At 34.3% G+C, this 23,052-nt stretch overlaps 2 protein-coding genes across 4 annotated transcripts; one reads left to right on the top strand and one right to left on the bottom strand.

Moving 5' to 3' along the window:
* The first annotated feature begins 817 nt into the window (after positions 1 to 817).
* LOC145032844 (uncharacterized) lies at positions 818 to 4,771 on the top strand. Of its 2 annotated transcripts, none has more exons than XM_078981798.1 (12): positions 818 to 963; positions 1,343 to 1,442; positions 1,677 to 1,804; positions 1,884 to 2,034; positions 2,124 to 2,233; positions 2,336 to 2,419; positions 2,519 to 2,567; positions 2,656 to 2,747; positions 2,840 to 2,960; positions 3,063 to 3,876; positions 3,955 to 4,056; positions 4,180 to 4,771. In XM_078981798.1, the coding sequence occupies exons 2-12, from the start codon at positions 1,350 to 1,352 to the stop codon at positions 4,671 to 4,673; spliced, it is 2,238 nt and encodes a 745-aa protein (XP_078837924.1). In that variant the 5' UTR covers positions 818 to 963; positions 1,343 to 1,349; the 3' UTR covers positions 4,674 to 4,771. The 2 variants fall into 2 exon arrangements, with proteins under 2 accessions (XP_078837924.1, XP_078837923.1); XM_078981797.1 differs by having other exon boundaries at positions 4,123 to 4,771.
* Positions 4,772 to 4,881: 110 nt separating this feature from the next.
* LOC145032845 (APETALA2-like protein 3) lies at positions 4,882 to 7,941 on the bottom strand. Of its 2 annotated transcripts, XM_078981800.1 has the most exons (10): positions 7,091 to 7,941; positions 6,780 to 6,805; positions 6,660 to 6,690; positions 6,480 to 6,567; positions 6,243 to 6,388; positions 5,952 to 5,996; positions 5,753 to 5,850; positions 5,505 to 5,632; positions 5,354 to 5,425; positions 4,882 to 5,253 (listed from the first exon to the last, which is right to left on the bottom strand). In XM_078981800.1, the coding sequence occupies exons 1-10, from the start codon at positions 7,687 to 7,689 to the stop codon at positions 5,098 to 5,100; spliced, it is 1,389 nt and encodes a 462-aa protein (XP_078837926.1). In that variant the 5' UTR covers positions 7,690 to 7,941; the 3' UTR covers positions 4,882 to 5,097. The 2 variants fall into 2 exon arrangements, with proteins under 2 accessions (XP_078837926.1, XP_078837927.1); XM_078981801.1 differs by lacking the exon at positions 5,952 to 5,996.
* Positions 7,942 to 23,052: the final 15,111 nt, after the last annotated feature.

Raw genomic sequence — 23,052 nt, 5'->3', positions numbered from 1 at the left:
TTGGCTTTGCTTTTAAAATGACTTTTAAGACTTTTAGCTTTTCTAAAAAATCAAAAGTTTAAAAAGTTGTTTGGTAATTGAAAAAGATATTTTAAAATAGCTTTTTGAGAAGAAGAAAAAAGACACTTGTGTGATTTTTGGCAACTTTTGCATTTTTTTCCTTTCCCCCTTCTAAACAAACACATTTTAAAACTATCTTTTGTAAAAAGATATGAATCAAAAAGTTTTTTTTCTAAAAAGACTTTGATCTGAAAAGTTATCCCAAACACCCCGTAAGTCTTTAAACTAAAAGAGACCCCCATTAAATACGTCTTTCAAACATTTAATTGTTAACTAGTTATTTGTCTACTTTCGTCAAACACATTTTATACTTTACTAAATAGTTATGTTTTGAAACATGCTTAAAGCAAATCACATTGTTACAAACACTTGCAACAATATCCATCATACATTGTAGAATATAGTTTGCATGTAAAACAACTTAACAATAGTTGGTATTTAATACTATGTAAAATTGTATCCGGTACCTGTTTTTATTTATTTATTTATTTATTTGTTATAAACATGTCGACATAATTAATATTTTAAACAAAATATGATCAAATATGGGCCCTCAGCTCCATGTAACAAAAAATAGTTTCTGTTATATTAAATCTAAAACTAAAAAGTATTATATGCGATAAATTTTATTAAAAATAATACAGATATATTGTGATAATTGTTATTTTTATTAATATTAATACGGATGACAATACATAAAGAAAGATATTGATAGGAGTTGATATGGTAGAAGATAAAATATAAATTTAAATAAAATTAATTTAAAAGCCCATCCTCATAAAAGCTCGTCTCAATCCTGTGGTTTTCAATTCTTTGTGCCGTACTCTTGAGTTGGTTCTTCGCGTCTCTCTCGCGTTTCCCGTACACACTCCATTTGCTAGATCATTCATCCAAGTAATCACTGTAAGCTTTTTGATTTCTCTCCTTCAACTCCTTCAATTGCCACAAACAAATCGTTTTGCATTTTGATTCGGTGCATTTTGACCACATTTATGTGTGTTTACATACGATGTATGTATTACTAAATACGTGTATTTATGTCTAATGCCGTGTTTTTCACAACTTAGATTTATAATTTAAGTCGGTGTTAGTTTCGTGAAATGCAATGCAATCTCGTGGATTTGATCTGAAACGAGAAGGTTTATTACATATACTATCGCGAAATTTAGGGTTTTGTTACTAAATGTATGTTAATGTGGTCATATAGAAGGATAACACTTGTTGATTTTGTTTTGATTCGTATATCCTTGCTGAAAATTTGTTGACCTTGATTTGTTTCCAGAGTAATCATGAGCAACGAAGAAGAGAAGAGGTGTCCTTTGTGTGCAGAAGAGATGGACTGGACTGATCAACAGTTAAAGCCCTGCAAATGTGGTTATGAGGTTTGGTACTTACTCCATGGACATAAAGATGTTACGTTTGGTGTAATTACTTGTGTGATTGTTTTGCCAACAATCAACATTTTTTCAAAACAACTCATGCTATTGCTCAAACAGTCAATATGGAAAATCTGGATTGAATGATAGATATTAGGATTATATAATAATGGTACCAATTTACTAAATTATGTTCATAATCAGTTAGATATTGATGTTATATTTATAATACCATTGTAGGTGTGTGTTTGGTGTTGGCATCACATAATGGACATGGCAGAGAAGGATGCAACAGAGGGACGTTGTCCTGCGTGTCGCACACCTTATGATAAGGATAGAATTGTAGGGTTGGAAGCAAATTTTCAGAGGTTCAAATACTTTTGCAATATCTCTTATCTTTCATTTCTACATTTTACAATATGATTGATTCACAAGCCTGTCTTGCAGGGTATCTGCCAATAGTTCTAGTCGAAAACAAAAGCAACCAAAGGCAAAGCAAAAACCAAATGAACCAAGGAAGGATCTCAGCAATGTTCGGGTGATTCAGCGAAAAATGGCATATATTATTGGGCTGCCCCTTAGTATAGCAGATGAAGATGTGTGCACCTATGACCTATCAACTTATTTTTCATATCAAGTTTCTGTAACATTATTGTTATTAAGCACCCTTGTTTTTGTTATGTGTAGTTATTGCAGCGAAAAGATTATTTTGGGCAATATGGGAAAGTTACCAAGGTTTCACTTTCTCGGACGGCTGGTGGGACAGTTCAGCAGTTTGTCAATGATACTTGTAGTGTGTATGTTCTACATCATCATCATCATAAAATTAAAATAGAATTACTCTTTGATATGTTGTTTAGTGTTTGATTATGATTTTCATTTTTTTTTTATATTTACAGATATATTACTTACTCAAAAGAGGAGGAAGCAGTGAGGTGTATTCAATCTGTGCATGGATATGTGCTGGATGGTAGGTTTTTAAGGTAAGTTACAAAACCTTTTTATCCCCTTCCTCATATTTGTAGACCATTTTCTTGTGAAACTTTGTATCTTAATTATCATCTAAATTTAAACTTTTGCAGAGCATCATTTGGAACAGCAAAGTATTGTCATGCATGGTTAAGGAATATGGTATAATACATGAAATGCTCAAATATCGGGTCCAATTATGCTGTAAATTCTGCTAATTCTTTTGTTATTTTTATTTTTTGTTTTTCAGCCCTGCAACAATCCTGCATGTTTATATTTGCATAACATTGGTGCTGAAGAAGATAGTTTTGGCAAAGATGAAATAGCTGCAGTTCATACTAGGTATTACATACTATAGCTTTCATTTTCACTTTTGACTCATTATAATAGAACAATATACAACAATTATTTATTTATTTATTTATTTATTTCAGGAATAGAGTTCAGGAAATTGTTGGTGCTGCCCAATATTTGCATAAACGGTCAGGAAGTACATTGCCATCACCAGTAGATCAACACTTGAACAACCACAGTTCTTCACCAGATGGCCTGAAAGTAAGATATATTTTTTGTACATTTATAAAAAACCCGGACAGTTTTTTTAAAAAAAAAATTAGTTTGGATTTCAGAATATTTGCTTGTTATGTCATTGTTCAGGTTGTAGATTATGCTACAGCAGTAGCTTGTAATGATCAGAGTCAGTTGCCTAGATCATCAAAACACATGACAACTTTTGTAGATATTGTTGGAAGGTCATGTAATTCAGGTTCTGATAAAGATGTGACAGAAGGGCGGATGGTGAATTTATGTTCTGAGATGTCTTCTATATGCATGAACAAGGCCGAAAGTTCAGATCTAGTGTCATTAAAGTCATCATATCCTGTTGATGGAGTGACCAATAGCAAATCAGTAGAAGTTAAGGACACTAACCTTATTACAAAAGAAGAATCTGATTCTGATGATCAGGGGTGGGAAGATTGTATAGCTTCAAGTCAGAAGGGTTATTTGGATCCTTGTGAGGCGATTAAGAAGCGTTATGATTGGTGGAATATGGAGTCTTGTAGTGTAAATAGTACGTATGCAGGAGATGAAGGTGTTAGAGCATGTACAAATTCTGTGTTGAGTGAGAAAGAGGGTTTGGGTAAACCAGATTCAGATAGGATATATAGAAGCTCTAAAGCTTTTTCCAATGAGGAGATAGTGGAGCATTTGAGACGCCTTGGTGATGATGATAGTTTTGTGAATGATGATGATGATGAAAATTCTGCTGCTGTGGAAAGCAGCATAATATCAAATATTTTGTCCATGGATTTTGATGGGTCTGATGATTCGGTCTTGCCTGGAATGGGATTGTTTGAAAGGAAAGATGGGTGGCAGTATCAATCAAGATTTTCATTTGCTAATCAAGACTTGGACAACAAATTATCTCTTCTTCAGAACCAGGACAATATCTATAAACCACAATATCAGGGTATGTGTTTATTTGGTGGTGTTTATTTATTTAGATTTCCTCTTTTCTAAAATTTATATGTATTTGATTATGAAAAAGCATCAAGGGGAGTGACGCCACCAGGATTCTCCAAACCACCTCCTGGCTTTTCCTCATCCATGACCATCAGAAGTGAGCAGCAGGCTGTTTCTGCCACTCCTGGTACGTGATTTTAGTTTTCTCTTTAAAGAATATATAAGAAGAGTAAATATAATATAATTGTTTCAGGAAGTTATGTGACGAATTCTTTTTCAAACAATCATCATTATCGTACACCATCAATAGGGAATATCAGCAACAGTAGCGATGATCTTATCGATCCTGCCATAATGGTTGTTGGAAGAGGCAAATCATCATCTTTTGACATGAGGTCCAACTCCAACTCCAATTCATTCGATGAAGAGTCAAAACTCTGGCTCTTGATGCAACAACAACAACAACAACAACAATCTGCAACTTCTGCAGCAGCATACCATCATAATCATCATCATCATCATCATCATCATCATCATAATCATGATCCTCAATATTCTCAAGCCTCCTTGATGCCCCACCAGTTTCCTTCTTCTTATCAAGATGATTATTATGGCGAACTGAATTCCAGGGTAGTGGATCAACAGCACCAACACCAGAGGTACTTACAACATAAGTTTGGAAACGGTGGGGGGCATGAGGTTCAACAACTTAACAGTAGAAGTGAAGTGGGGTTGGGGTTGGTGGGGTTGGATAAATTGTTGCCTGGGTATGGTGATGTATACACTCGGGTGTTTGGAATGTAAATTACTATCTCCCTCTCCCTTCACCTTTTTAAAATCTTTCTGGGTTCCGTTTGTGTAGTAGTTAAAGAGAGAAATAGATCAACTTTTCGTTTCAAGTATATTATAATTATTATTATTATATGTGTTTAATTTTGGACTCAAAATATGATATGATATGTGATATGCATAAACAACAATGTAAGTATATGCTAGTTACTAGTTGAAGTCATTTCAAGAAAGAAAAAAAGGCACAAAGTTCTTTATTTGATTGAGATATGAAAATGACTGTAATTGGCTCTCGCCAACAAAAAGAGAATTAAAGGTCTACTGATTATCATCATATATGCCTTTGAACAAATTTGAAACAGATTTGGCGGTTTAGTAAGTGGTGGTTGTGGTTGGCATTGGATGATATGAGGTTGTAGTAAATTGTTGATGTGAACGTTTATGTATGTGTTGGATAAGAATAGAAGGATGTCTGAGAACTTTGTAATAGAAGAAGCGAATCCTGATGATGCTGCTGCATTTGCATTTGCATTTGCCTTTGCCATGCTGCGGTTGAAGGAACAACACTTGCAGATGAAATCCCTTTTCTCATTTCCTGTCAATAAATACACACACTACTCTTGAGGCTCAACCCTTTTTACCATATAAAGCAAATATGGACAAGGAAATTTCCAACATTTTAGAAACCAAATTACCTCATAATTTGGTGTACACAATGCGTTGTAGTGTGATTGGGATTGGTGTTGGTATTGGTATTGTCCCCCAACCTGAAAATTACAAAAACAGCCATGATTCAGTTTCCATTACAAAAATACATTAAATGGGGAATAGAGAATGGAATCAAACCTTTTGCCTTTTCCCAGAAGCAACAGTAAAACCCATATCCACATTCTCAACATTCTGATTCCCATTCCATGTACCGAGAGTGGGAGTGGGAGAAATCCATAGGTTCAGATCAAGATTCTCACCACTTGCTAAATGATGAATTAAAAACAGTGATGGGTACTTGTATCAGTATAATATATAAGTGTCAAGTGTAAAAGCATACATACAAGTTGTAAGCAAGCAGTGATTGGTAAGTAGTAAGTATGTACCTTGGTCCAAATCTATTATATCTGCCCCATAAGTGCTTGGCTCAAAGTTGGTGATGGCTTCCCTTCCACTATATTTAATGGCAGCTTTGTCATAAGCCCTGATTTTCACAAAACAAAATACGCACAAACTTAGAGATATATTCAACCCAACTTATAGTTTTAAGGTCTTCAAATTCTGTAATCATAAAATTCCAACAACCTTGCAGCTTCTACTTCATTATCGAATAATCCAAGGTAAACATACCTGCAACCAACCATTTTATACTTATTTTGAAAATCTTAACCATTAAGAAACATATTCCTTTTATCGGTAAAAAAATCCAAGCACATTGTTACAATGGGTCAATATATGAAAGTACACTATGGGTAAAAATATGTAAGTACATAGTTATTATAGGTGAGCAATAAAATACATTTTAGTTTGTCTTAAAGAGGACACATAAGATAAGAGTGTAGAGCTATAAAATAGTTGGAAGGAAAGGTTTGTTACTTTTTCCCAAGTAGCTGACCCATGCGAGCCTCCCATCTACCACATTTGTGAAGGGTAACTCCTCGGTATTTTGAACTTCCTCTCGAGAATCCATTGCTCTGCCTACGAAGTATCTGAATGAATTCTTCTTTTGACAAGTTCTTCGTCTGTTACATCAAATAAACAATAGAAAAATCATGGAACTTACAACTACTACCCACTACAAATACATCTATAGAAATTCGAAATTCTCCTCACCTGGGCCATATCTTCCTCATAGTCGCTTAAATCAAAATTGATGTCAGCATCGTTTCCCCTGAACTTGATTGCAGCCCGATCATAGGCTCTGAAATTCAATTTCCAAATCATGTCAAAAAATCCATCATAACAAAATCATGGAAGGAAGGAAACTAGATCTATATCATCCCAAACTCTCACCTGGCTGCAGCATGTGAAGTATCAAATCCACCTGTAATCAGGCAAATATAAATCAATACATCAAAACCAAAACAATTATGTATGTTCCAAAAGTGCAACAATGCTAAGCTTTATGCATACCTAAATATAGTTGTTTTCCGCAATCCCTGAACAAATCAAAATGCAAAACAATTAAGATTCTGATATCAGTAAGAAACCAAATTCGGAGATGGTATTGGTTTTGTAAATAGACCCAGAATTATGAGAGATGTGCATTAACATATGGTAAGACTCAAACCAGTGATGCACACATAGCAAGGAACTTAATCCCCGGATATTTTAGAAAACGCTCCTAGACAGAGAACGAATATGCAGATCGATTATAGGAAACAGTTAAAATCGCTACAAGTTTCAAACACGGATATAAAACCAATAGAAGAACAAGAGCGCACCATATATGCGATTCCCATCTACCAGTCCGGCGATAAAACGTCACTCCACGGTACTGTGAGCTCTTAGACGGTGGTCCCCTCCGGGTTTTCCTTACCTTCTGCGGCGGCAGCGCTTGCACGTTCAGTGGAACCGGCGCAGATTCCGGAACCTTAAGATTTAACCAGTCTGCTCCAAGAAAGGATATCGTCGACGGGGATGAAGTTATTAATCGGGAACGTAACTCCTCTTCTAGCTCCAAATAACTCGCAACAGGGAAAAACTGCCTTGTAATCAAACCGGCAGATGCTCGATTTGAATTTTCCTTCGATTCTCCCGTTTGACTTAAGATGTCGATATCAATATGAGAAGACTGCTTAAGAAGAGCTGTATATGATACCGAGTCTTCGTCGTCAACGTCGACATCAACGGTGACGTTGAGTACGTCGGAGGAAACTGAAGTACCGGAATGAATCCCCGATTGACGATCTTCTTGTTCATTCTTTTTAAGAGCGATACCGCCATTAGTCGCACAACCATTTCGATCGCATTTAGTACTTGTATCAACAACCGAGAGCGCAACATCAACATTAAGATCAAACATCTTCAATCCTTCACGCATGGAATAGACACTCTCTAGCTATATGATTATACATCATGTATCATTCTAATCAATCGAAAGCAGGTATTCACCATCCGATCGAATCAAGTCTGTAAGTGTGTGAGAGAGTAAAACGGAGGGGAAATGGAACGATTACATACCGGGAAATCCGGAGATGAGCATCAAACAAACTTATTTGCTGGTTTCTAACACACACACACACACACTCTTAGCGTGTGTAACGGACAGGGCGGAGAGAGAGATATGGTGGTTCTGGAGTAGGAATATATATAGAAACGTTGTCGTTTGTCAGCTTGCAGGGATATGGACGACGAGGGGGGGGGGGGGGGGGGGGGGGGGGGGGGGGGGGAGAAACACGTGAATTGTATTTTTTTTCTTTAATTAAGTGGAATAAACAGATTATGTTATTATATTTTCATACCATTTTTAATCATTAAAAAGTAGTAGATTATATATCTACATTCTAATAATAATATTGTTTATAGGTGAAATTTATGAATAAATTAAAATACACGTGGGTTGCTGTTTTAAAAAGAAATAAATGAAAAATCTAATTTTTGTTTATTTTGAGTGACCAATGAATCTTTAATAACGATCCTTTCCATTGATTGTATTTCAAATGTGATTTGTTCAAAAGTAAAAAAAAAAAAAAATCTTTGATAGAATAAATAATATATATATATATATATATATATATATATATATATATATATATATATATATATATAGTTTATTAGAATAGAAAACATTAAAAATATTATTGTAACATTTAATCTCATCACTTGGAGAATTAAACTTTCTTTCTTTTACTTTATTAAGTGGGTGTTTGAGAGTGTTTTTTATGATGATTTATTAATTTATTGATTTTTCAAAAATCAATACATAAAAAAATATTTGATAAACACTAATTTTTCAATGAAAAAAATGACATTTTAGTTTGAGAAGCAATATCAAACCGATCCTAACATTCTAACTTTTAGCTTTTGACAAAACGCTCTAGTTTAAACAAAAAAAACTTCGTTTGACAGTACGAGCGTTTAGCTTTTAGTTTTAACAAAACGTTCCGATTCTAAAAGCTATTTCATATAGCTTTTAACAAAACGCTCTGGAGCTTTTGAAATCAATTTCCATAATTACCTTTAAAAATATATTTATATATATTTTTTATTTTAAATCAATTGTCTTTTTATGTAATTTTATATATTTCAAAAGCTTCCAGCTACCTTTGCCAAACATTTATATAACAAATAAAAGCTACAGTTTCCCGCTACCAGCTACCAGCTACACACTACCAGCTAACCGCTACCCGCTTCCAGCTAACTGCTACTTTTGCCAAACATACCCATAATATGGATAAAATATTGATGATATAAATATTATTTTTTGGACTTAATATTTAATATAATTTTAAATAAATGACATTTTGTCGTTCTTATTTAAACAATAAATAAACAAATAAAAAACAATTATTATTTAATAACTATTATTAAATATAAATTATGCATTATGACACTAAAAAGTTTTAAAAATAACATTACTAATAATTTAAATAACAAATCCATTTTCCAGTATTTTATATTTTCTAAACAAATTATTGGTTTTTACTAATCCTTTACATAGATATAAAACTTTACGTTCTGATCGTTTTTTGGCCCACTAAAATAAAAAGCAAGATTGTAAAGCTGCAATATATTAATCAAGTGGAATGTTAAATGTTTTGTTCCCCTACCTTTCCTCCCTTTTGGGACACATGACTCAATATATTACTGATATATTACTGATATCTAATAACTATTCGGTTGGAAGAAGTGTGTCTTAGCATTGTCACTTTAGTTTTCCTTCTCTCCCATTATTGTCCATTTTAGGCTGGTAGAAATGGGCTAACCGCAAAATAAATACCAAATGCCTTATATTCTCTCTATAAACAATTTAAAAATGTGTTCATTTCCACTTCATCGGATACGTTGGCGTTGCCGAAATCAACATTTACCGAAGATGATGAAACATGATGTACTATTCTACTATGTTTCAATTACGTTTTATATATATATATATATATATATATATATATATATATATATATATTATTAATTTTATATAATTACATTTTAATATAGTTAATTAAAAAGTGAGAGGTTGAGAGGTGACCATTTCCTGTGAGTTAAAAGAGATGAGGGAAATGATTGGTTGTAACATCTAGTTTTGGGATGTTCCCGATTTTAGGATAGCAGACAATAATTTGATCGAATAAAGGTCTTGGGCTTCAAGGGAATAAGATTTAGACTTTATTGGATGTTGATTATGTTGGTTAAGTGATTTAAGCCATTGATTTGTGCTTTGGAGCCAAAAGGGTAAAATGGGAAAAGTGATATATCATTAGGGCTAGTTCTAGCAAACGATCCCAATCCATAACCCTGTCGTAGAAAACAACATCCCAATTCATCGGTCGACCACCCATCCTTAGGTTACAATCCACAAAGTGATCAGCATAACCGCTTCCTACTTAAGTTCTGCAACTTAAACTAGTACCACCTCGAGCAAAGTCTTTGAAACCTTTAGATCAACTAACCATTACAGATCTGTACCTTTCAGGTCCGAACTGTCATGACCATTTGGGCCCGAATAAGCACCAATTTCGCACTCACCCAGAGCAACCATAACCGAAAGACTGAAAACATGAAGACGAGCTACAACTAACCCTATGGTGGATTTTGTAGGTTACAAGTTCTATGTACACGCGGAAAAATCATTGAAAACACTTAAGGGTACATCCAACCTAAATTATCTATATCTTTACACATTAATAACAACATACTATGAAACTATAAGAACCATATGCTATAATCGAAATATGCAAGTTAGGGTTACATATCTTTGATATTGTTATAGAAAACAATACTCTTGATTTCCTTGTAGAACTTCAGAAAGCTTAACACCAAAAGTATGATGCCTCTAACGGTTCACACCAAAACCTTAGAAACCCAAGAACGAAGAGGATAGATGAGAAATGATGGAATTTTTGTTCTATACCTTTTAGGTATTAGAAACCACGAAATTAGGGAGTCAAGGGATCCTATTTATAGTTTAAGTAAATCATATTTGAATAATTAAATAATTGATTTAATTCATAATTCAAATCATTTGCTTTTCTGCTACCAGGAGGCTTCTGGAAACCCTAAAGAGCTCCATAAAACCGTCCACCCTATAGAACCATCTAGAATTGCCTTTCCTTGCTTAATTACGAACAATTACAATTCAACCATTACACCTTTAATTAATTTCAATTAATCCCGAATTAATTCCAAATTAATTCTGATTAATTCTCAATCAAATATTACGTGTTATGTGTATAATTTTGTTGTTATGTGTGTGAATGTATATTCACTCTCTTCAATCTCATAGATCTGATTTGTTTTCTATGAAATACGTGTTATGTGGGCATGCCTCATCTGTTATGTGAAATATGTATTGAATGAAAATGCTATACAGGTTTTAAACTATGTATAAATATATATAAATATATATATATATATATATATATATATATATATATATATTTCACTACTAATATGTTGGGTAGAACATGGGTAGATAGTTGGTGTGTAATGAACAGATGAGAGGCCTCGATGTTGTTGTTGTTGACCTAGTTATTCAGCGGAGCATGGATAACGACCACAGACTCCTTCTAGACAGTCTCGTGGAACGCTAGCAGGTTCATAACCTGTAGGTGTTGTGAATGATGTGTTCACCGGTGTACTTTATCCCCCTCATGGTTGCCTTTAGGATATCTATTGTTGAGGAAACCCCTTAGCAGTAATGTCCGTCCCGATGAAAATCCTAGATTAGGTCCCTTGAGATAGATGTTGTTTTAGGGACGTAAAGTGAGGATAACGGGAATGGGTAATCGGGATAGTGATTGGTTGGTGAAATTAAATATAACTTATTTATTGTGGGTTGAAAACCCTATATGCTCACCAGGCTCCCAAGCCTGACCCACTCAGTTTTATTTGTATTACAGGAAGTGGCGCAAGGGCGTAAGATGGATGAACCATCAAGTTGTTTTGTTTACAAGTCTGTATATGTATATATTTGTTGAATGACTTGTAATGTTATTGTTTATGCTTAATGGTCTGTATCGGAACATGACACCCCGAGTTTTGATTATATAATGAAAATACATTTCTTTTATGAAATGCTTTGGTAAACATTGTTTTATCATGTTTTGTTTTTGGGAACAAATTTCGCAACTCTTTCAAATCAAAAGGATTTACTCTGAAATTATTTTAAAAGCATAAATGAAAATCGGTCTTTTCTGGCCGAGATTTTGGGGATGTCACAGTTGGTATCAGAGCATTAGTTTAAGCGAACTAGGAATTTGTAGGATTTCTAAACTTAAACTTAGAATGCTAAGTGGAGATTGCGAGGTGTGTGTCTGTTAAATTTTAGACACAAGCACTAGTTTATTTTAGGAAAGTTGCCTAAAATGCTTTTATGTGCTAAATGTTGTATGTTGCCATATATGATATTATTTGTTCGGATCTACGGTTTGTTGCCAACCGGATCTGAAGGTTTATGTGTTTAGGATTCTAAGCGTATGTATACGATATTAGAACTAGCACGTAATCATTTCGGAGTGATAATGATGATTTGAAATCTATCATGAACGAAGATCTAAATTTCACCTTATTCGGTGTGTAGATCAAAAATGGTGAGAACAAGGAGTGGCGTTGGAAACGCAGATGAAAACAGGAATCAACCGCTAGTGATTGAGCAAGCACCTGTTGTAGCAGCAGCACCAAAACAGATCACCATGGCTGGAGTGCAAGCCATGATTCGGGCTATGTTAGCCGAACAAAGGGAAGAGATGCGACATATGTTGCATGATAATAGGGACGAACCTATCATACCTATTGAGGAACCTGAATTGATTCCCGAGCAATCGGAGGAAGGGAACAATAGTCGCATTATGAGTCAAGTTGGGACTCAAGAAGAACGAAGGAACAATCCGGAAAGGAGAAACAACAACGATGGGCGAATGTACAAGAATTTCTTGGGCGCCAAACCGCCAGGTATTTCTGGGAGCCCAAAGCCTGTTGAAATAATGGATTGGATCTCCGAAATGGAGATGGTATTTGAAAGTTGCGACTGTAGCAACAAACAGAAGACTGTCTTTGCAGTCAGACAACTAGGACCAATTGTGTGAAGTGTTTTGTCTTGATAAATGCTTCACTAACTCTTGAATATTTGTTTGTCAAGAAATGTTTCTTGACAAGAGAATCTTATATGTCAAGAAGTCAGTGGGAGTCTTAATGGTCTTGAAAAGTTCAAGAACAAATCAAGAATAAACCTTATCGATCATCACTAGCACACGACTTGAGGTTTACAACCTATCGTGCTGACATTGTTTTGTTTCTGTGCCATTCCAATTGAGTTAATTGTGTATATGAGTTCTATGAGTTCTCATTTGAATACACACTAAAGCCTTAGTCGATGGAAAGTAAATTGATATGTAAGGACAAGTTACTAAACTACTTGGAAGGCATGGTGGGCACTCGTGTTACCATAGGGCAAGAAATCAAGATTAAGAAAGTTCAGTCCATATGAGTTTGGATTTGTCGCAAACCTTGGTTTTGGAAAATTCACATGGATAGGAACTCATACACCATAAAATCTAAGTGTCATAAGATTCCCTCCTTCATGAAAATGACTGTGAGGAAATGCTTTCACTAAGAGAGATTTTAAGAAGATAGCAATTGTGAAAATTGTATTCTCAAATTCGATTATGGTTACGGCATCCCTTTCCATAGTTCGAATTGTGAGATTTGGCAATTAGTTTCAACATTTGGAGCTTAGTAACATAAGTTATGAATTGTTTAAACACACATATGAGATATCTAAGGCAAAGGTGTATTAGGTTAAGAAGCTTAGATAAAGGCTTATCGAAGCATCTGGTATTAGAAATATGAATTTCAGAAATTCAATAGGCATTGTTTTCTGGAAGTTCATTTGTTTTCTGAATACATGTCAAAGCTAGTGGGAGCATAAATGTTATGCTTATATGATAATCATCATGATAGTGGGAGCATAAGTGTTATGCTTGTATGATTGTTATGGAGAGTATTGCAAGTTAGCAATATTAATTATAGAAAAACAAAGATTTCATTTGTAAAGTTGCATGGGTTGAAAAGTTGTTTTGCTATAATTAAGGGAGAGAATATTATACTCCGTTTCAAAATCTAAAGCTTAGATTAAGAAATTTTAATATTTTCAGTCAAAGGATACATTGTGTGTTCTTAAAATTCGATTATGATTACGGCATCCCTCTTCATAGTTCGAATTGTGAGAACATGACACATAAAATATTATGGCAAAAGATTGGTAAAGTATCATATCTTTATGTAAGACATTATGCATCGTGTCCCATACGCTTTGGGTATAGGATCGATTGTAAATGCTATAGTATTTTACCATTCTAAAATTTTCCAAATGTCTAGCGCATTAAGAGGGAAAAAGGACTAGAATTGGTTTTGACTGAAAGAATTTAACAATTATCAAAGGACGATCCAAAGTTCGCTGAGGATTGATCGCTTGTAAGTAGTTGGAAGTATGGTATTGGATGGACCATATCGACATTATTATGAATAGATAAGATTCTATTAAGAATGAGTTGTCATATGGCAAATGTGGAAATGTTTCCATATTGGGAGTTGGATATTGAGAGTCTATGCCTAGATTAGAAACTTTTATGCAAGAAGGATGTTCAAAGGAATGTATTTTGAATGTGAGACTTCACATCTATGGAATTGTATTGTAACAATTTCTAAGAAAGTACTTTGTAATTTCATTAGCTACGTCTTGGTGACTTTTGTGCTATGATTTTGCAAAGGGATCGTTGCATAAAATGTTAGAATCTAGCATATTCTAGTAGTGGCAAGAACCTTGTGTTCTTACACTAATAATTAGGATTAAGGAATTGTGAAATGAGCATCATTGGAAAAGTTTTCAGGTGATCTATTTCACAAAGCATGGACCATAGGAAACAAAGTGTGCATGTTTAGAGCATGGGACAATTGTTGGTATAATTCAAGTAATGAGTTGATTATCCGAAACATTAAATGATAAATAATGAGTAATCAATATGGTGGATAAATAGAAGGGTTTTATTTACTCTCACAAGTTTGGGGCCATATAGGATTAAGTATTGTTGTTATGTTTCACTTTGCATGTTTTGACTTCCAGAATAACTAGGTTATTCAAACATCCACAGTCGGTTATACGTTGGGAGTAGGTATGAAGAAAGACTGTCATGAATGTGTCTGTAGATTGTCTGAAGTGTTTAGACATGTCACAAGTTTGCTGCAGAGTTCATGAGTGCTTTGATAAGATTAGAGTATTGGATTAAACCCACGCTCACTTGGATCACTTCATGGTTTTATCACGAGTGATTAGTGAGACGATAATATTGTATATTCTTGAAACCGAGACATGTGAGTTGTTATTTGTTGGTCGGTTGCACATTGATAATAAGTAAACGCACCAGTAACTTGGTGTTATAAAACTTATTGTTGTGTGTGATTCGATCAGTAAATGCAAGCGAGCATTTGAGTCGAAGTTTATCCATTCCTTTTACCCAAAGTGGGATAAAAGCGATATATGTGGGCCTCTCGATGATTTAGTGATGATACCTAAGCGCTTGGCCAAGCCGGGACTAAGTTGATGTGTTCAATTGTAGTCTGTTATCAGTCGTCATGAATCGGAAGTCGGGAAACAGTATAGAGAGAATGATTGAAATTCATGTCTTTTGTCTATACGATATCTTGAGAATGGAGGAATATATAATCCCTTATCTAGAGGACACGCTATCTGATAAGATCAGAGTTGACAGCGGCTTTTGAAAGCTATGATTGCTGATCAGGTTCTAAAGTCATACGGAAAATAGTTATTAGACTTATCCAAGTGGGAGACTGTTGGATTAGTGTCTAAGTCCATAACTGTTTTGGTATGTACTTGACCCGATTATGAGCATGGTCCTTTTGGGTTGCCTTCACTATAACAATATGTAGGATGATTTAAGAAGAGAAAGGTTTAAATATGATTTATTAATATATTATGAGAATAATATATTAAAGGAGAAATCATATTGTTTAATTAATATTGGTCAAGAATTAATTAAGAATTAATTTTGTGGCTAAAAGAGATTAATTAAACTTAGGGGACTGAAGTTGTAATTATAAGATAATTATAATTGGGCTATGGATCACCTAATAATATATAGGTTGAACGAATTCTATGGGAAGCCCATTAGAAATCGTCCAAGGGATATGTTTAAGGAGTCCATGGGCTGCTTAGGGCCTAAGCAGTCAGATTAGGGTTTCCTAGTTGTAAACCCTAATAGCCTACATGTATAAAAGGGACCCTTAAGCCCCAAAAACGTGGAGAACACTTCCATTAGGGTTTCCAGCCGTTTTTGGTGCCTCCTTTACTTCTCCTCTTCATCCAAGTTGCATATGGTGTTTGTGACTCCATTAGAGGTACTACACTTGTGGTACTTGCTTTCAAGATCTAAGGAAATTCAAGGAACTAGTTGTTATTGCTATATAACAACAAAAGGTATGTATTCTAGTTTTATATATGAATTTCGAAAATTATAGTAGCATGCCAGGTTTCTTTTTGTGTTCATAAAGTTGTATAACTAATAGTGAAAACATAGATCCAATACTAGGGTTGCATGCACACATAGGATTGTTTGTATAAAACCCAACAGTGGTATCAGAGCCATTGGTTTTTGTTTTCAATTAGCTTTTATTCAATTTTATGAACTTGACATATTAGGGTTTATGGCTAATGAACCCTAAAGGCTAGGCAATTTTCGCAATTAGGGTTGCAAAACCCTAGATGGCGATTTTTGCTAGGGTTTCCCAAATCCTTTCCTTAGCCTCCAAGATTTTGAAATCTAGGGTTATCCAACCCTTGGATTTCGAAATTACCTCCTTCCCCAAGGTTAGATCCTAAATTTTAGGGATTTGGATAATCCCATATCTTGTAATTATCTTTTAATTGTTAAATATGGTAATTAAAGATCTTGAATTATCCCATCCCTTATTTTCGAGATTTAGAGAGGGATTCAAGGGATTAGGATATCTTAGATGTATAATTGGTAATTATCCTCATGATCTAGATAATCCCTTGTGATTTAATAATTTAAATTAATTGTTTAATTTATGTTAATTATTAAATCAAGAGTTTTAATATTTAAAATTTTAATTTAAATGTCTTAAATTCAAAAAAAAAAAATTTAAGTGAGATTAAAACCTAATTGTTTTGAAGAGTTTCAAAACTTTCCCTCAAGTTTTGGAATTTAAATTGTTGATTAAAAGTTAATTTTGAAAGTCTAAAATCCAAAACCCTGATTTTGAAAAGTTCAAATTAAACCCTTATGGTTTTATTAAATTAATTAAGTGTATAATTAAAAGAGATTTAATAAATCCATAATGATTTTGGTTAATTAAAAGTATAATTTAAACCACCTGGTATTTTAAAAGTGTAAAATACACCCTTATACTATATATAACATTAAAAGTTTAATATTATATATGTATAACTAAAAAGTCAGTCTTACCGTTAGTAGGCCTCATTCACGAAGCTAGTCTATAAGGGGTGTTTAAGGAAATTGCCTATAAAATGGCGATTGAATGGGTATCCACTCTTACCCACCGCACTCTTGACTAGTGGAGGGTCGTTAGCTGAACGGGTAGGATAGGACAGAAACCTTCCATTATAAGTATAATGAAGTACAAAGTAACTGAATGCTTTTTCAAATTCCCAAATCATAGTTACTTTAGGCAAAATGTGAAATTGTATGCTAACCCATGGAATTACACTTCGTACCCTTGTCAAACGTTAGTGGAGCGTGTGTGGTTAACCGGCACACTAATTTGGGGATGACATTGGTAGCGAAGGGTAACTCGATGTTTGTCATAGATCAATGGAGCGTGTGTGGCTAACCGGCACATTGATTAGGTGATAGTAACATTGGGTGCACCACGTGATTCGTATGGTTATTTACACCTTGTTTGTGATCCTCGGCATCCCAGTCACAAATAGTAGGGCATAATCGAGATTAAACATGCCATTGAAAAGTTCAATGAATCTCAAAAGATCTAGGAGTTTCAATTCATTTAAAACTTAAACTTCCTTTCGTTTTTCATGGTGGAAATTGGTAAATCGTCATTTACCTACCTTCAGATATTCTGCAACTAGATTACGGCATCCCTCTTCTAGGTTGTAGAGTATTGTGTTGGATCTTAGCTTGATGTTTCATTTGGGTGTTGCATCAAGAATTCTAATCAACTTAACTTGAATTTTCTCCCATTTTGTAGATGTCTGAATCTTACAATGATCTTCCCAAATCCTTTGGAACAAGCTTTCCAAATGAAGATGACGTTCCGAGATACGATCAAGGAAATGAGAGTCATGCTTCACTTCCTCCACCTCCTCCAATTATTCTCCCTGACCCACAAATTCAAAGGCTTGAAAAGTTCAAGCTCACTCAAGCCCTTTTGGCAAGTAAACACGAAGATGGGAACCTGTGTGTGCGCACGTCTTAGAGATGAAGTCATACATTGATAGGTTAAACATGTTGGGTGTCGAGATTTCAAGTGAGTTGGCTGTTGACTGGGTTCTTCAGTCACTTCCTGAATCATATAGTGAGTTCGTTAGAGAGTACTATATGATGGACCACGACGTGACCCTAATTGATCTCACCTATTTGCTTATAGCTGCTGAATCAGCAATGATTTGGCATGCTGGTCAAGCAAATTTGTCTAGTGAATCAAACTCCCAAACTTCAATAGACATTGGAAGTCCAGAAAGAACTAAGTCTGTGATTGTCCGATGTGTTGTGCCAAAGGAGTCTATTTGCTTTTATTGCCAAGAGAAGGGGCATTGGAGACGAAGCTGCCCTAATTACCTGAGAGATCTAAGATATGGGAGAGTCAAGACGTATGGCTCTGCTTCAGGTAAAATCCATTAACTAACTCTTTTAAGTTCCTATTCTAGATTCTTAATACATGATGTGATAAGATTACATTTTGATGTTTTGTAGGATCGAAGAAAAAAGAGGAAGCTTGAGAAAAGAAGTGAGCTGAATCTGATCATGAAGAAATGGATTTCGATTGCATTACTTGAAGAATGGATTCTTGAGCTACAACTTGGAGTTAGAATAGATAGTTAACATAGTTTTTCAGTTGAATTTAGTTGAATTGCATTGTAAGGACAAGTTTTTTCCGCAATAAAATAAATTTTGATTTTGTCTTATTTATTTATCCTTACAATGAAATATATGAAAATTTGATGTTCATGTACTTCTATTATTAGCAAAATGGATTTGATTCTTAATTATGGAAATGTCAAAAGTGTACCAAATAAGGAGACTTTCTCATCTCCCAAGTTTTAATTGGACAGAAACTTGGAATCATGCAATGTGTATTGTATGATGAATGGAAAACTTTCACATTTGGGAAACTTAGACTAATTCTTTGGCAAAGTGTCAATTAAAGGACAAGGAGATCAAGTACACAAGGTTGTGTGTTGATCAAGTCCATCACAAGAGTGACAAAGATATTCGTCATGATTTACTAAAGCTTAGTTAATATGATTATACTTATAAGATTAAGTATAATTCTGAGTTGATTGAAAAGGTTTCAATGAATAGTAGAACGAATAAAGAAGAATCAAGTAGGCAGAAAGATAAAAGTTTCTCTATTCTAAGAAGAAGGGAGAGTACCTTTTATTGTGTTTTATGATAAGTCTTAATGATTAAGAACCATATCTCAATTGATCCTCTAAGTGAGTCTTAGTGCATTTGCATGTCTAAGAAGAGGTATCAAGTATTGTAGAAATGGATATATCAATAAGTCAATCATACTTCGTTCCAATATCAAGTCTTAAAGTCAAGATTGTGACATTGAGTGAAAAGTCTTAAGTAGGTTTATAACACTCATCAAATGTGGAATTTGGAAAAGTTTTCTTATTCTTGCACATTTGAAATTGGTAAGTTGTGCTGTCTTGGATAAGACAAAGACCAACTAGGACCAATTGTGTGAAGTGTTTTGTCTTGATAAATGCTTCACTAACTCTTGAATATTTTTTTGTCAAGAAATGTTTCTTGACAAGAGAATCTTATATGTCAAGAAGTCAGTGGGAGTCTTAATGGTCTTGAAAAGTTCAAGAACAAATCAAGAATAAACCTTAGCGATCATCACTAGCACACGACTTGAGGTTTACAACCTATCGTGCTGACATTGTTTTGTTTCTGTGCCATTCCAATTGAGTTAATTGTGTATATGAGTTCTATGAGTTCTCATTTGAATACACACTAAAGCCTTAGTCGATGGAAAGTAAATTGATATGTAAGGACAAGTTACTAAACTACTTGGAAGGCATGGTGGGCACTCGTGTTACCATAGGGCAAGAAATCAAGATTAAGAAAGTTCAGTCCATATGAGTTTGGATTTGTCGCAAACCTTGGTTTTGGAAAATTCACATGGATAGGAACTCATACACCATAAAATCTAAGTGTCATAAGATTCCCTCCTTCATGAAAATGACTGTGAGGAAATGCTTTCACTAAGAGAGATTTTAAGAAGATAGCAATTGTGAAAATTGTATTCTCAAATTCGATTATGGTTACGGCATCCCTTTCCATAGTTCGAATTGTGAGATTTGGCAATTAGTTTCAACATTTGGAGCTTAGTAACATAAGTTATGAATTGTTTAAACACACATATGAGATATCTAAGGCAAAGGTGTATTAGGTTAAGAAGCTTAGATAAAGGCTTATCGAAGCATCTGGTATTAGAAATATGAATTTCAGAAATTCAATAGGCATTGTTTTCTGGAAGTTCATTTGTTTTCTGAATACATGTCAAAGCTAGTGGGAGCATAAATGTTATGCTTATATGATAATCATCATGATAGTGGGAGCATAAGTGTTATGCTTGTATGATTGTTATGGCGAGTATTGCAAGTTAGCAATATTAATTATAGAAAAACAAAGATTTCATTTGTAAAGTTGCATGGGTTGAAAAGTTGTTTTGCTATAATTAAGGGAGAGAATATTATACTCCGTTTCAAAATCTAAAGCTTAGATTAAGAAATTTTAATATTTTCAGTCAAAGGATACATTGTGTGTTCTTAAAATTCGATTATGATTACGGCATCCCTCTTCATAGTTCGAATTGTGAGAACATGACACATAAAATATTATGGCAAAAGATTGGTAAAGTATCATATCTTTATGTAAGACATTATGCATCGTGTCCCATACGCTTTGGGTATAGGATCGATTGTAAATGCTATAGTATTTTACCATTCTAAAATTTTCCAAATGTCTAGCGCATTAAGAGGGAAAAAGGACTAGAATTGGTTTTGACTGAAAGAATTTAACAATTATCAAAGGACGATCCAAAGTTCGCTGAGGATTGATCGCTTGTAAGTAGTTGGAAGTATGGTATTGGATGGACCATATCGACATTATTATGAATAGATAAGATTCTATTAAGAATGAGTTGTCATATGGCAAATGTGGAAATGTTTCCATATTGGGAGTTGGATATTGAGAGTCTATGCCTAGATTAGAAACTTTTATGCAAGAAGGATGTTCAAAGGAATGTATTTTGAATGTGAGACTTCACATCTATGGAATTGTATTGTAACAATTTCTAAGAAAGTACTTTGTAATTTCATTAGCTACGTCTTGGTGACTTTTGTGCTATGATTTTGCAAAGGGATCGTTGCATAAAATGTTAGAATCTAGCATATTCTAGTAGTGGCAAGAACCTTGTGTTCTTACACTAATAATTAGGATTAAGGAATTGTGAAATGAGCATCATTGGAAAAGTTTTCAGGTGATCTATTTCACAAAGCATGGACCATAGGAAACAAAGTGTGCATGTTTAGAGCATGGGACAATTGTTGGTATAATTCAAGTAATGAGTTGATTATCCGAAACATTAAATGATAAATAATGAGTAATCAATATGGTGGATAAATAGAAGGGTTTTATTTACTCTCACAAGTTTGGGGCCATATAGGATTAAGTATTGTTGTTATGTTTCACTTTGCATGTTTTGACTTCCAGAATAACTAGGTTATTCAAACATCCACAGTCGGTTATACGTTGGGAGTAGGTATGAAGAAAGACTGTCATGAATGTGTCTGTAGATTGTCTGAAGTGTTTAGACATGTCACAAGTTTGCTGCAGAGTTCATGAGTGCTTTGATAAGATTAGAGTATTGGATTAAACCCACGCTCACTTGGATCACTTCATGGTTTTATCACGAGTGATTAGTGAGACGATAATATTGTATATTCTTGAAACCGAGACATGTGAGTTGTTATTTGTTGGTCGGTTGCACATTGATAATAAGTAAACGCACCAGTAACTTGGTGTTATAAAACTTATTGTTGTGTGTGATTCGATCAGTAAATGCAAGCGAGCATTTGAGTCGAAGTTTATCCATTCCTTTTACCCAAAGTGGGATAAAAGCGATATATGTGGGCCTCTCGATGATTTAGTGATGATACCTAAGCGCTTGGCCAAGCCGGGACTAAGTTGATGTGTTCAATTGTAGTCTGTTATCAGTCGTCATGAATCGGAAGTCGGGAAACAGTATAGAGAGAATGATTGAAATTCATGTCTTTTGTCTATACGATATCTTGAGAATGGAGGAATATATAATCCCTTATCTAGAGGACACGCTATCTGATAAGATCAGAGTTGACAGCGGCTTTTGAAAGCTATGATTGCTGATCAGGTTCTAAAGTCATACGGAAAATAGTTATTAGACTTATCCAAGTGGGAGACTGTTGGATTAGTGTCTAAGTCCATAACTGTTTTGGTATGTACTTGACCCGATTATGAGCATGGTCCTTTTGGGTTGCCTTCACTATAACAATATGTAGGATGATTTAAGAAGAGAAAGGTTTAAATATGATTTATTAATATATTATGAGAATAATATATTAAAGGAGAAATCATATTGTTTAATTAATATTGGTCAAGAATTAATTAAGAATTAATTTTGTGGCTAAAAGAGATTAATTAAACTTAGGGGACTGAAGTTGTAATTATAAGATAATTATAATTGGGCTATGGATCACCTAATAATATATAGGTTGAACGAATTCTATGGGAAGCCCATTAGAAATCGTCCAAGGGATATGTTTAAGGAGTCCATGGGCTGCTTAGGGCCTAAGCAGTCAGATTAGGGTTTCCTAGTTGTAAACCCTAATAGCCTACATGTATAAAAGGGACCCTTAAGCCCCAAAAACGTGGAGAACACTTCCATTAGGGTTTCCAGC

The sequence above is a fragment of the Lactuca saligna genome, chromosome 2, assembly GCF_052625555.1.
Source record: "Lactuca saligna cultivar CGN05327 chromosome 2, ASM5262555v1, whole genome shotgun sequence".
Lineage (NCBI taxonomy): Eukaryota > Viridiplantae > Streptophyta > Magnoliopsida > Asterales > Asteraceae > Lactuca > Lactuca saligna.
The sequence above is the reverse complement of the archived record's forward strand: the minus strand, read 5'-3'. Positions and strand labels throughout refer to the sequence as shown.

Excerpts from the sequence above, each read along its gene's own strand:
- LOC145032844 (XM_078981797.1), top strand. The coding sequence starts at position 1,350 with ATGAGCAACGAAGAAGAGAAGAGGTGTCCTTTGTGTGCAGAAGAGATG. Across the intron at positions 1,805-1,883 it reads TTGGAAGCAAATTTTCAGAG|GGTATCTGCCAATAGTTCTA; the intron begins GTTCAAATACTT and ends CCTGTCTTGCAG. Across the intron at positions 2,748-2,839 it reads ATAGCTGCAGTTCATACTAG|GAATAGAGTTCAGGAAATTG; the intron begins GTATTACATACT and ends TATTTATTTCAG.
- LOC145032845 (XM_078981800.1), bottom strand. The coding sequence starts at position 7,689 with ATGCGTGAAGGATTGAAGATGTTTGATCTTAATGTTGATGTTGCGCTC. Across the intron at positions 6,389-6,479 it reads ATGAGGAAGATATGGCCCAG|ACGAAGAACTTGTCAAAAGA; the intron begins GTGAGGAGAATT and ends TTGATGTAACAG. Across the intron at positions 5,633-5,752 it reads TATAATAGATTTGGACCAAG|CAAGTGGTGAGAATCTTGAT; the intron begins GTACATACTTAC and ends TTCATCATTTAG.